The sequence below is a fragment of the Mastigoproctus giganteus genome, chromosome 1 (assembly GCF_048544385.1).
Source record: "Mastigoproctus giganteus isolate SK-2022 chromosome 1, ASM4854438v1, whole genome shotgun sequence".
In the NCBI taxonomy this organism is placed as follows: domain Eukaryota; kingdom Metazoa; phylum Arthropoda; class Arachnida; order Uropygi; family Thelyphonidae; genus Mastigoproctus; species Mastigoproctus giganteus.
In genome coordinates, this window is record NC_143575.1 from 244,642,297 (window position 1) to 244,655,579 (window position 13,283).

The 13,283-nt window shown below is 33.6% G+C and overlaps 1 protein-coding gene across 1 annotated transcript in view; it reads right to left on the reverse strand.

Moving 5' to 3' along the window:
• Positions 1–12,094, reverse strand: part of IntS6 (integrator complex subunit 6) — a 324,867-nt gene extending 312,773 nt beyond the window's left edge. Inside the window, exons 1-2 of the mRNA XM_090385345.1 lie at positions 11,674–12,094; positions 11,453–11,530 (exon numbers count right to left, since the gene is read on the reverse strand). Of these exons, the coding sequence (XP_090241471.1) occupies positions 11,453–11,530; positions 11,674–11,790 (195 nt within the window). The 5' untranslated portion in view covers positions 11,791–12,094. The remainder of the gene's footprint in view (positions 1–11,452; positions 11,531–11,673) is intronic.
• Positions 12,095–13,283: the final 1,189 nt, after the last annotated feature.

The window sequence follows — 13,283 nt, forward strand, 5'->3', positions numbered from 1 at the left end:
TCATTTTTTTTCATTGAAATATGGGTATTATTGAAAAATGCATTACCAACTAAAATGCATTTGTAGCCCTAAAATGTAATGCACACATAAAAAATGAACTTGAAAAATTATGTATACAATAATTTTTAATTCAATATATTAAAAAGAATATATTATATTAAATATATAATATATTTTAATATAATATATTCTATATAATTTAATCTAATTTAATATAGAGAATATATTAAAAACTTAAATTTACTATATATAAATAATATTAAAGTATGGTATAAAACATAAAAATTATGTTTTATACTCAAAAAATGGAATGTCGATAATATGGTGGTTTGAGCAAAGGAAGAGTTGCCTACCGATTGATTGTCCCAGAAATTCACATGACTAGCAATCATAAAGAATTTCTTTAGACAAGTTGTTTTCAACCAAGGGTGCCAAATAATTTTGCTTTAAGTTACTTAAACTTTTTTTTTAAATTTTATATTTATTTCATTATAAAAAGGTGTACAGTATCTATTTAATTTTGTGGCGATCTATAATAGATGTTTATTTAGTACCTCTATATAAAAAATTAAATTATTATATATATATATACAGTATATATAATTTGTATTATGAATTGTAATTTTGTTTATAGTTATATTATTGTAATAACCAGTGTTTTTTTTGTAAAAAAATAGGTGCTGGTACTCATTCTTTGCTGTCAGGAAAAATTGAAAATTAAAAGGATATGAAAAGATCTTTAAAATGTTTTTTTTCCTGATACTGTTACTTTAGTAGTAATGTTTTTAGGATAAGGACAACAAATGAAGTATATTAACAGTTTATTAAGCATAAATTTATTATTCAAGTATATAAAAAAAATAAGTAAAATGTGAGTAAAATAAGTAAAAATAATTTCATAATAAAGTTTTTGTAGAATATTTCAAATTTTTATTAAGTTCTCATCCGACATCCTATGCCGACTTCTTTTCTTCCTCTTTGTGTGTCGGTTGCTGAATGACGTTTCTGAAGCAGCCATGAATTGACATATCAAAGGTTACAAAGAAATGCCTTACTGAGGTCATCAACAGTCTTTCCAACAAGTCTACCACTGGTCCGGACGGATTCCCTGTTTTCTTGATTAAACTATGCAGTGTATATATCATAGACCTACTGCTTGACGCATTCAACTCCATCCTCGAAACAGGAGTTTACCCTACCATCTGGAACACATATTATGATTCTCCTGTTGCAAAAAAGTCTAACCCAAAATCGCCTAATGACTACAGACCAATTTCCATAGGATGCACCTTCCTCAAAATCTTGGAAAAAGCCATACACCCTGCTCTCACCCATCACATGTTCACCCACAAACCTCCATAGTGTACTACCTGGATGATCCACAATCACCAACCCCATGGACACACTGTTCAGAATTGAAGGTACCTTAGGCAACGAAGAGCAACTGGATATTGTGTTCCTCGACATTAAGGCTTCCTTTGACAATCTGTCCACCCATGCATTATGTGCCATACTGTGCAACTACTTCAAAATCTCTGACCACATTCCAGTTCTCCTTAGGAAACTCCTTCAGTCCAGGACCCTATGCATCAGAAATCAGAACCATAATCACCGCATTCTCTGCTCCAGAAGCCTTCCCCAAGGGGGCGTTCTCTCTCTCTGCCACCCTCTTCATAGCATCTTTAGAACCCTTCCTAGCAAATCATGCTGATTTTACCACTTACACAGATGATATTAAGTTCTTCATCATCACAAAATACCTTCACAACATACCTTCATGAGATTGAGATTTCCATTAACAAAGAGAAAACTTCACAACTCTCTACTGCCAAGAAGAAAAATACCAACGATGTGAACATCATTATAGCGAATTCCCCAGTTAAAAATCACCCAACATAAGGATTTGGGTGTCACCAGGGACAAAGACCTCACCTTCTTACCTCACTTTAATGCCACTCAAATGAAAACATATTTAGCTTTATGGACAGTAAAACAGGAGCTATCCAATTTCCATAACCCACACCTTATCATCAAATACATTCTTCGATGCATAATCCCAATTCCTTTATATGCCTCAATATGGTCCTCAGCACCCTCATCATACCAAGTCAGGTTCCTTTCCCTGGAATACTGGATTTTGAAATGGCTAAATAGGGCTGCCAGGCTAACACCTACACTCTCAAAATCTGTTCTGGTCACCAATCTTAATACGCTTCCTTGGAGGTATCACATAATCTCTAGGAACCTTCTTACCCTCTCTCTCAGCTTCTATCCGGAAAACTGAGCTCACCTGATATATGGGATATCATCGTCAGACGGGAGAAGATGCCAGACCAACACATCCCCATACAGATCGAAGCTGCGTAGCATGTCCTCCCTGGACAACATGTTTTCACATAACTCCTTCCAAATATTGAATAGATTAGCCATAGACGTTGAGAAGCTCTGCAAGGACAGAACCTACAGATCTTCCATTCTTGCAGACATGTATGCCCTCGTAATGCTCTAGGTGGACTCTCTGAGATGCCGCACTATCCACACTCTTTTGTATCTATATGTACTTTTATATGTTGTATCTTTGTGTTGATGTATCTTCACCAGAGACTGTTCAAGGCCGTGTATTGTATTTGGGCTCTGTACACAATGCATTTGTCTGTCATTTATATTTAATCTCTGTATGTAACTCGTGTCCTCTAGCTACATAGCTGTAAAGGAACATTTCTTCGGAAATAAATTGATATTAATAATAATATTTTGCTGGATCGAAGCGGATCAGCGGTGGGCCTACAGTTTTAAGAAACAGTAGTGAAGAAACTGTTTTTGTCATCAACGAAGTGCTGGTTGGGCTGGCGATCAGATTCATTTGTGAACATCCTCATTCACTTAGGCGCCTCCGTAGCCAGGTGGGAAGGAGCAGCAGTGCGTAGCACACGCTTCTTGATTGACCGGGGTTCGAGCCCGTCACCACCAAATACGCAGGATGCGGAAAGGTCAGGGAATGACCACCGCATATACCGGAGCAATATGGCCTTAGTTGCTAATGCTCCTAAAAACCAGATAACAAACCTCATTCACTTGACATTGGTATCGTACTCAGAGTGTTCATCAAATACTTCAATTCTTCCGAAACCTCATTATCAATTAGGTATCCAAGAATTTCATCTCTTTCATTTAACTGTAACCTAATTGACAATTTTCTAACTTCATTTTCACCAAATGCCAACAGTTCATGTTTAGAAGGATTAATACCTTTGTTGTCCTCGTTTTCCTTCTCTCACCATCGGTATTGTCACTAGTTCTTAAATTTGAATTTTTTTTTTCTTTTTCTTTTCAAACTATTCAAAGTGTCAGTGTCATTCGGATATTCAGGTACTGTGACCATGTAAACAGAGACAGGGAAAATTTACAGAAAATGTGGATAACGCACTTTTGCGAAACAGATGATTATTTGTCGGGGTAAAAGAAAATCACTTTTCTAATTCTCGAATGGGGCGCTTACAGTTGATTCACAGTGGTGTCCAACCTACGGCCCACGAGGAAAGTGAACTAAAACAGCATTTTAAAATTGGTTAATTATCAAAAAAATTTTCTCATTAAATGTTTTGTTCAATAAATGTAATTATGTATTGCACTTAATAAAATTTTCGAATATTTTCAATTTTACATGCAACAAGATATGGAAAATGTAACACACTAAAGAACATTAACACACTGAATATTTTTGAATATGGCCCCTGTACAGGAAAAGGTTGGACACCACTGCAGTAGAAGGTTGGCCAGAGCCCATTGGGAATACACCTTGATCTGCTCACTCTTGACTAGCGCGACTTCTCCATTTGTGGGACAGTTGGTTGGATGGGTTTTACCAGGTACCACTAAGTTGTAGAATGGTAATCCCTTTAGCTCTCTTAATTCACGCAGCAGCAGCACTATTTGCCTAAATTTCCTGAGGGCCAGAAATGGAAACTGAGTTAATTCTCTCCTAATCCGCTCGCTATATGAAAATTTTCTTTGCTCAATGGAAACTATTTTAAATGTAACTTCCAAGTAGAATTTGAAATAATTCACTATAAAAGGACTTCGTTAAACAGAGGTCCGACTGAGTAATTTAGAATTATAAAAATGGTTATAAGAATTATTATAACCATTTTATATATAAAATGGTTATAATATTTTTTATAAAGAAAATATCTTAACAATAGACAGTAAAAATGCAAATTTCGTTAAATAATTTTAAGCTTATTTGAACAGTGGGTAAACATGAAAAAAATTTGCGGAATATTATAAATTTCGAAGTGCACTGCATCCAAACTTCACGTTAATAAAGGTGTACCGTTGCGTACCATCCCAAAAAAAGCACTGGTAATAACTATCACATAACATATTTTTTTAATATATATATATATATATATACACACAAAGAGAGAATCGAATCTAACAGGCAGAAAACTGAGTAGGGGTGCCACAAAATAAAATAAATTCTTAGGGGTGCTGTTATTAAAAAAAAAAAAAAAAAGGTCGAAAACCACTGCTTTATACTGTTTGAACCATATACTTTTTGTTTACGGTGATACAACTTTTTTCTAATTTTAAGTATTTTTTTCCAAAGGAGGTTTATTGTTGTCAAAATTTTTAGTCATTTATCTATGTGATTAAAAAGTCTTTCCCATATATTACTGTGTACTGTTTCCCCAAGTTAGATTTTCATCCCACAAACTGAAAATGCCTGTTTACAAGATGAAAAACCATATAAATGATAGAAGTTGGGAGGGTGAGGTATAAATATGAACAAATTAAAAAATAAACAGGGTGTCCCAGAAGTAATAGGGCAGTTATTTTAAAATTATTTTTTATTACTACTTTGATAATTAACCGATTTTTATTTTAATTTTAGAACTATGGAGCATGTCAATCACCAAAGGTACACAAATACAGAATGTGTCTTTATCATGAAGACATTTATAAAACAGAAAACAAAAGTGAGATGTGCTGCCATTTTCTATAGCTGTCTGACCAGTCTATAAAATAAGACAGTGGCCAACATCGTCAAGTGCTTTGAAGCCACAGGTTCAGTTAATGACGGAAGATCAAGGCCTGTCTGCACATAATAAAACAAGCAGCTTGTTGAAGCTCCTTTCCTCCAGAGTCCACAAAAAAGTCTATCAGGCAATCTCAATAAGAACTTAACATTTCAAGAAAACCCATTCAGAGGATACCTGATGAACTCAACTTGAAACCATATCATCCACATTTGCTTCATGCTATGACTGAGGATGATCCATGGAGTTTTGCAAAACTTTTAGAAGAAAATGTGCAGAGGATAACACCTTTCCTGAAAAAATCTTTTGATGTGATGAAGCAACAAGTTGAATGGCCATGTGAATCAGCACAGTTGCATTTATTGGTCAAGTAAAAGTCCACATGTGCAAATTACAAAGGATGACAATATCCCATATCATCATTTGGATTGGTGTTTCAGATCTCATGAGTCCGTTCTTTTTTGATGGAACAGTGACAGCCGAAAGTTATGTGGCCATGCTAAATAATGAATTTTTTCGAGCTGCAGTTAACTGGCTGGATACTGAGGAAATGTGGTACCAGCACGATAGAGCTCCATCCCATTACTGCATCATAGCCTGCAAACTAGTTAGATGAACTTTTTCCTCAGCAGTGGACCAAATGATTACCCTGCCTGATCACCAGATCTTACTCCTCCAGATTTCTTCCTCTGATGCATTTTAAAAAATGTGGTTTATGCTAAGAAACAGGAATATCCAGCAACTAAAGCAGCAAATTATTAATGTCTGCACAGAGATTAGTGAAGATTTGTGTTGGTAGGTTTATGCTACTCTGTGAAAAAACAGAGTTTAAAAATCTATTTAAGTGAATATACAGCACTTTGAACTGTAGTAATAAATTTTTTGTTTTGTGTCTAAATTTTTTAAATAAAAATTATAGTGACTGCTGGTTGTTGTACAACTAATAATAAAAAATTTAAAATAACTCCCCTATTACTTCTGGGACATCCTGTATATATTGCTATCTTATATGTATAAATTTTTCATTTTCCCTGCATAACTCTCTCACTAATCCCTTAAGTTTTATCAGTTTCTAAATTGTTAATGACTCACTTTGCCATTTCAGCAAATAATCAATAACCTCATCTTCAATTTTAATATAACCAACACCTATAATTGGAGTTGCAATTTTTCACTGGACTGAGGTTGGTTTTTGGTTTTTTTTATGGTGCAAAAATGACAAGATTATATTGCACCACAATGGACTGAGAAAATAGATTTAGGGATGAACAGTTCTCAAATTTCAGTGACATAAGGACACCCCTCCTTTAACTTTAAAAAATTTCCACATATTCCTAAAATTAAACAAAAACATCATTATACTGTAAATTTTCTCAGTTTTAAAATGTTATGCATTATTAGCAGGGACAAGGAGGTGATTGGTCCATTGTATATGAAAATGGATAAGCCACATTTTAAGTACTGCATATAGGTCTAAAACAATCATTTTAAGAAAAATGTGGATCTCTTGGAACAGGTGCAGAAACAATCAGCCAGATTAGTCCAGAACACAAAGGAGTACTTTTACCAAAAAGACTTCATGTCTGAAAATTGCAGCACTTGGAAACAAGGCATTTGTGAAGAGACCTAACTGAAGGGTTTAGTGCTTTAAATGAATTAAGTAAACAAAATGATAGTATTCTTATTCTTTCTCAGACAACACATACAAGGGGACATAAACAAAAAAGGATGGCTGCAGAATAGATATGCAAAAATTTGCTTTCCACCAGATAGTAATTGATTGTTGGAACAAACTACCAACTGATGTTGTGAAAGCAGGTAGTATGAATAAATTTAAAGAAGAATTAAACATATTAATAGAGATGGACAGTGGGTAGTGTTTTTTTTTTTTTTTTTTTTGGCTGATACTGTATAAGTTTACTTCCTGGCATCATTTGCTACTATTACTAAAAAATAAAATTTGGGCATTATTAATAGATCTTCAAGGGGTCCATGGACCCCTTGAAGATCTGTGAAGAAGTCCATGGACCCCTTGAAGATCTGTGAATATCACAAATTCACAGCTTCTGCCTAAGGGTTTGCAATATAATTAACTGCTTAGACAATATCACATCTATTCCAGACTTTTTATATTGTCAACCTGTCTTTTTTATCTGTTTTCTTGATAAACTGGATAAATGACCTTCACAAATAATGTGCTTTAAAAATGAGAACCCTTTGATCAATTAGTTATATTAAGGATACTGTTAAAAGTTTCATGATTTGTTGAAGGGCACATTATATACATGCAGGGTAATTCACTAAGATAATTTATACTGTTCTGTGAAATTGATTAACACAAACTTATTATAATAAATAACAACTAACTGTTCAAATACTTAAAGGAATTGAGAATAAATCTTGAAGTAAATGTGAACTATATATAACACACATTTAGCATGCAAGTTTTGAAAAATTCAGTTGTGGCTGAATATTTCAGTTTGTTAAAACAGACTAAAATATTTGGCCACATCTGACTAATCTTGGTCTGCTTTAACAAACCAAAATATTTAGCCACAAACTGTATATAGTCTGAAATAAATAAATTTAGTGATACAACTTCGATCTATGACTGGATATTATTGCAATCAAGCCAAATGTAAACCTAACAGTGGACTATATAGTGTTTGTTTTTGTCAAAAGCAAAGCAGTTATGAGGCATCACTATATTGTGTCTAGACTGCTTGTATTCTATAAGTTTGCAAGTTTTTATGGACGGAAAACCCAAGTTTCCACGGGGAAATAACATCATAATCCTTGTCTGAGAGTGACTAATTTGGCTTCAGTGTGAAAAAAATACCTCTCATTTTAATGCCATTTGAAACCAAGGCATTTCCACTTAGTATGGGAGCAATGCAATGAAAACTGGTGTGCTGTCTGAAGGGTTTAACTATGCATTATTAACTGAGCTCCAGTTAGTAATAGCTGCTAACCTTCTTTTAATATACTTTCTGCATAGACATTCAGGATATGTTCTTTAACAAGAACATGAACAAACTTATTTCAAAAGGTTAAACAATCTTAATAACCTTTCAAGGACATTATGGAAAGTAACAAGACTTTATGAAATATTCTTTTCAGTGCAGTAATCTTTCAAAGCTATAAAAAATGCTGACAAATTCAAAAATCCCTTTTTGTGATCCAAGGTTTCTTATTGGAATGTGATACTACTGGAAGACATCTCTTGCTATATATTCCCTTCACTGAATGTAGATTTTTAGTGCAAATAAGAAGCCCAAGCTTAAAATCACTTCCTGTATTGTCCTTCTGCAGCAGTAAATATAAAAAATAGCAGTGAAAAAAAAAAAAAAAAAAAAACTGTAGAAATAAAAAAAGTTATTCTTATTCAAGGTTTTTGAAAATTTATGTTCCATGACTTGTATGGCATTCAACAAAAATAGCATATCATGTCTTAATAAACTTTCAAAATAAGTTTGTTCATGTTGTTAGGGAGGACATCCTGATATCTGCGTTTTGTGAATTCAGTAGTATTTACATGCTCTGTGCCTATACCAATTTCCCCACTAATTTTCTCTAAATAAAGATGCAGTACCTTCTATTTTGATTTCACATGGATTGCAAGAAGATGATTGTTTATAAACAGTCATCTTCTATAGGGCTGTCTACATGAATATGCAGTCAAAGTTTGGGTGTACTTATAGACACCAAAAAGTAAGGTTTCTGCGATGAGTGAGCAAACAGATGAATAAGGAAAGGATCTTTGTAAAATGAGCCCTCTCAAATTGAGCTCACTGTTACAGCAATAAGTATTTTTCAAAAAGTTTTAAACCCACAAACCAGCACTTCCAGTTTCTGGGATGAAAATCCATTGAACCGACAAAAGTAAGATTATAATAGGTTAACGTGTAAAAAAAAAATATACAGCTCAAGAAATTTGAAGCGCTTAACATATTGGATAAATGATGAAAATCCTAATGGTAACTGAATTAATATCATAAAAAACAATATTTGTTCCACTGAGGGTGTGGGGCACTGTTGTTACATACTGGGTTTTCTCCTGATGTTACAGGCCATTTTAAGCATGAAACATGTAAACAACCCTTGACTTTGAACTTTTTTTTTTTAGGAGCATTAGCAACTAAGGCCATATTGCTCCGGGGATATTTGGTGGTCATTCCCTGACCTTTCCACAACCGGGCTAGCCGGGTGGGTAAAGTGCCTGCCTGGCAACCCAAAGTTCACGGGTTCAAATCCTGCCTCGGGCTTGGATCAAAGTACTGTAAAAACTTTGGGAGGTGCATTATGGCCACAGAAGCCGATGCACCAACAACTACAAAAAAAAAAGACTTTGAACTTAACACGCCTAGAATATACTACTAGAATGTTGGTATAACTGTCTGTTACTTGACCCATAAATAGAACAAAACTATTTTCACAGAATTTCCTAGTGTTCTATTATAAATGTATTAATTATTAAATTGGGCTCGCTATTCCAGTAATATGTATTTTTCCAAAATTTTTCAACCCACAAACAGACACTTGCAGTTTCCAGGATGAAAAACCACTAAACTAACAAGTGGGATTATAATAGATGAACATGTGAAAAAAAAAACAAAAAGAAATGAGCATTTGGATAAATTATGTAAATCTTAATGAATAAAAGATTCCAATTCAACAACAAAAAAAAAAAAAATAAATAACTTTGCCCGAGTAGCAAGTGGTCAGGAGCGAGAATAGCACACACTCTGAGTAGATCGGGGTTCAAGCCCATGACTACCAAATACAATTAATGTTTGTACTAATGATTTATTATAAACCATCACTGACCTGGTGGTTGTGCCAGAGTATAAATAAGAACTTTTTTTTCTTTTAACAGAAAATTAAATCAATGTTCTGTTAGCATATTCTAGACATATTAGGTTCTAAATCAAGGATTATTTGTAAATGTTTCATACTTAAAATGGCCTGCTAATATCAGGGCAAAACCCCCCACAACCTCACTGGAACAAATATTGTGCTTTATGATATTAATTCAATTACTATCAATGACATATATTCCCCCCCTCCCCCTTGAAAATCAGTCTCGATTTAACCCTGGCTAACAGTCACAATCTATTTGCATGAATTCGAGTGCAGAGAATAAAACAAAGACAAAAAGAGGGAACTTGTAGATGCTTAGAACCATAATTGGATCTAAGCTTGATATCTCTCTGAACACTACATTCCAGCATAATGTAAAGCTGTCTGTCATTGGTAAAATTAAAAATTAATGTTTATTTCTATTGTAGAAAAGAACAGTACAATATTACTTGTTTGTACATAATTTCTGCTCAATATCATGTTTTGTTTTGTTACTTAAGCCCAGATACAGATTATATTCCATAAATGGGGCTTAAATTAAAAACAAGTGGTATTAATTTAAAATATATAATAAATGCATTTTTTGCCAATATATTATAATACATTAGTGCTGATATTCAACGTCCAAAAATGGTAATAAATTAAAATTATGGAGCTGTTGCAGGCTTTCAAATAATATTTTCAGCTTGCTCAGATGTTGCAACTGTTTTATCCTATTAGTGCATATCTCATTGTATTGGACTTGAAGTAATTCTCATTGTATTGGACTTGAAAATATTTTACTCCTTTTTAGTATATATTTTTATGTTGCATTGCTATTCCTAAAAAGGTATAAAACTCTTGTTTGTTTGTATGAATGTACTGAACAATTTTAATTACTTTTCTTTTTGAAATATCAAGTTTCCTTGCTATTCATTGCTTCTTATATATCTAGATATTATATTATAATTCATCCTCAACTGTTTCACTAGTCTTCATTATTATATATGGTTTTTATTATTTTTTTTTAACTCCCAAAATGTCAGAGTGAATAAAAAAAAAAAAGACTATATTGCTATTTTAGTGTTTTATACAGTATGTGCAATCTTTATTGCATGAAATTATTTTTATTTTTATGACTTTAAAAATTAGTCCACTCATAAATTACGCGCCGCTAATGTTTTTAATAAACAATTATGAACGTTAAACTTTTAATTATATCTTTTGAACAGCCAGAATGTCGAGCCAATATCAGCATAAAAAATTGTAACGACAAATCCATATCAAAGATACTGAGCGCCCTCTGCCAAACGCGAATACGTCACTCCCGTCATTCCGCCGTTTTCATAGCAAGATGTCTTCTCACAATGAGGATGTGCAAGGTGTGTCATCCTGCGTAATAATTTATTCTGATCATATACTTTGCTACTCGTAACTTTTTTTTACTGATATACCACCTTGCCAGAGGAAATATAATGATAGTGCACTTTCGAAAAGTAAGAAAGCTGTACCTAAAGGGATTATTCTCCGGCAATATGTGTATGTGTGCTACTCTGCGAAGTAATCAACCCTACCTTTATGTGTGATGGTGATTCTTCGAACGTGAGAAGCATATACCTGTCACCGCGACTTGCTGAATCCCTTTGTCTGATCTGTAAAGATAAAAATAAAGAGTAGTTATACTTTAAGGTACCTTGAAGATATAAAAGCTATCTAGCAACTCAACTCGGTATGCGTCTCGAATACAAAATGGCCGCCATAAAATTTGGGTTTTTCAGTGTCCTCACTGTATTACCTTAATGAATTTTTCAACTGCATCTTTAGCTACATCGAGTAACGTTGGCCTAGCGCCAAGATAGGTTCGTTGATTCATTGAAGCACTCGTATCTACTAAAAACAATATGATCGTCATTATAAACACATCCGAAGAATAATTTTAAGAAGGCTTAATTCCGAGACTAGGTTATCGACTTGCAAGTATAGCGGAAGCCTATACTATCTGACATGGCGCCTGTGGCTTTACCGCTTGCTACACCACCAAGTTCGACACGGAGGTTAACCCACGTGATGGTTTGAAAAAGGCTTGTGATTGGTCAGATGAAATATGTATACACATCGTGATTGCATGCTCGTAGGATAACAATGTTATTTGGGAAGGTTTTAAGGATTGAAGTGTGAGTTTCTTAAAGGATATTGTTGCTGCTAGCTTTTATATCAGTGCCTAAATATCATAAGGAAAGAGAAATTAGTGAAAAGATCTGTAGAATTTGCTTAAATGTATTGTAACCGAACTGTCTGCTACTGATAAATTTTTCAAGATGAGGCAGATGCTATAACGGCTAATATATTGATAAAACTTGATGTTTCACTTCACTTGTGCGTTTTTGTTTTTTCCTTTTTTTAATACTTTGGGGGCGCTATAATTGTTCAGCGCAACGATTTTGCTTTCAGCTTTATTACTGTATTGGTAATTTTTATGATTTCTATTCTGAGTAGTAGTGTGCCCCTTTAGCCATCATAGATTGATTTTCATAAATTCATTGCTTTAAACTTAAGATTTAAGTTTAGAGCAATCTTTAAACTTAAGTTTAAACTGAACTCCATGAATATTTAGTATAGAGGTTCATTTGCTTTTCTTCTAGTATAACGTATTATGATTTCCTTCGGTGCATATATTATTGAGTTGGCTCTCCTTATTACAAACTTTTTTTCTTGTTTTGTTTTTGTATTTTAGCGTAGTTTATCTGCTTCCTAGTATTTTCTCAAGTTAACCTTAAATGATTTTGTTTTTAAACTCGAATGGAAAAATACCCATACATGTATAATAGTGGTAATCAATACGTTGCAGCTTGCTCATCTTCGATCAATTAATGTCCACATATTATTCGTAATGGTTGTGGTGTTGACGAACGCGATAGTTAAAACAGAAACATATTCCGTCGTGAAATAAAAAACATTGAATGTGGTGTTTGAGCAAACCACTGACATCTTTTCTCTTTTTTAACTGTCAACATAGATTTTTTTGACCGATTTACCTGGTATCCATTTCTCATATATCCCCTCCCCCTCTGTTACTGTATAGATTAGAATTTTGTATATTAAATTAATTTGATCACACCGTAATAGATTTGAATGCTTCTGTTGTAAATTCTTACTGAATACAAATATTTATATTTTGATCCTCAACAATTGGATTTTATATTTACTAAATTAGCACTATTCCCTCCTTTTCAACAATTTGACAGTTGAGCTTCCAATAAAATGGTAAATGAACTTTACTGTCTTACCTGTTGGCTGCAACTTTTGCCCATTTCTAGTCCCACCTCTGTTAAAACCTACTGATTCTATTACAACCTGAGCTAAAGATAAAGCCTACCTGCTAGCATCCTATTTTTTTTCTAGCTC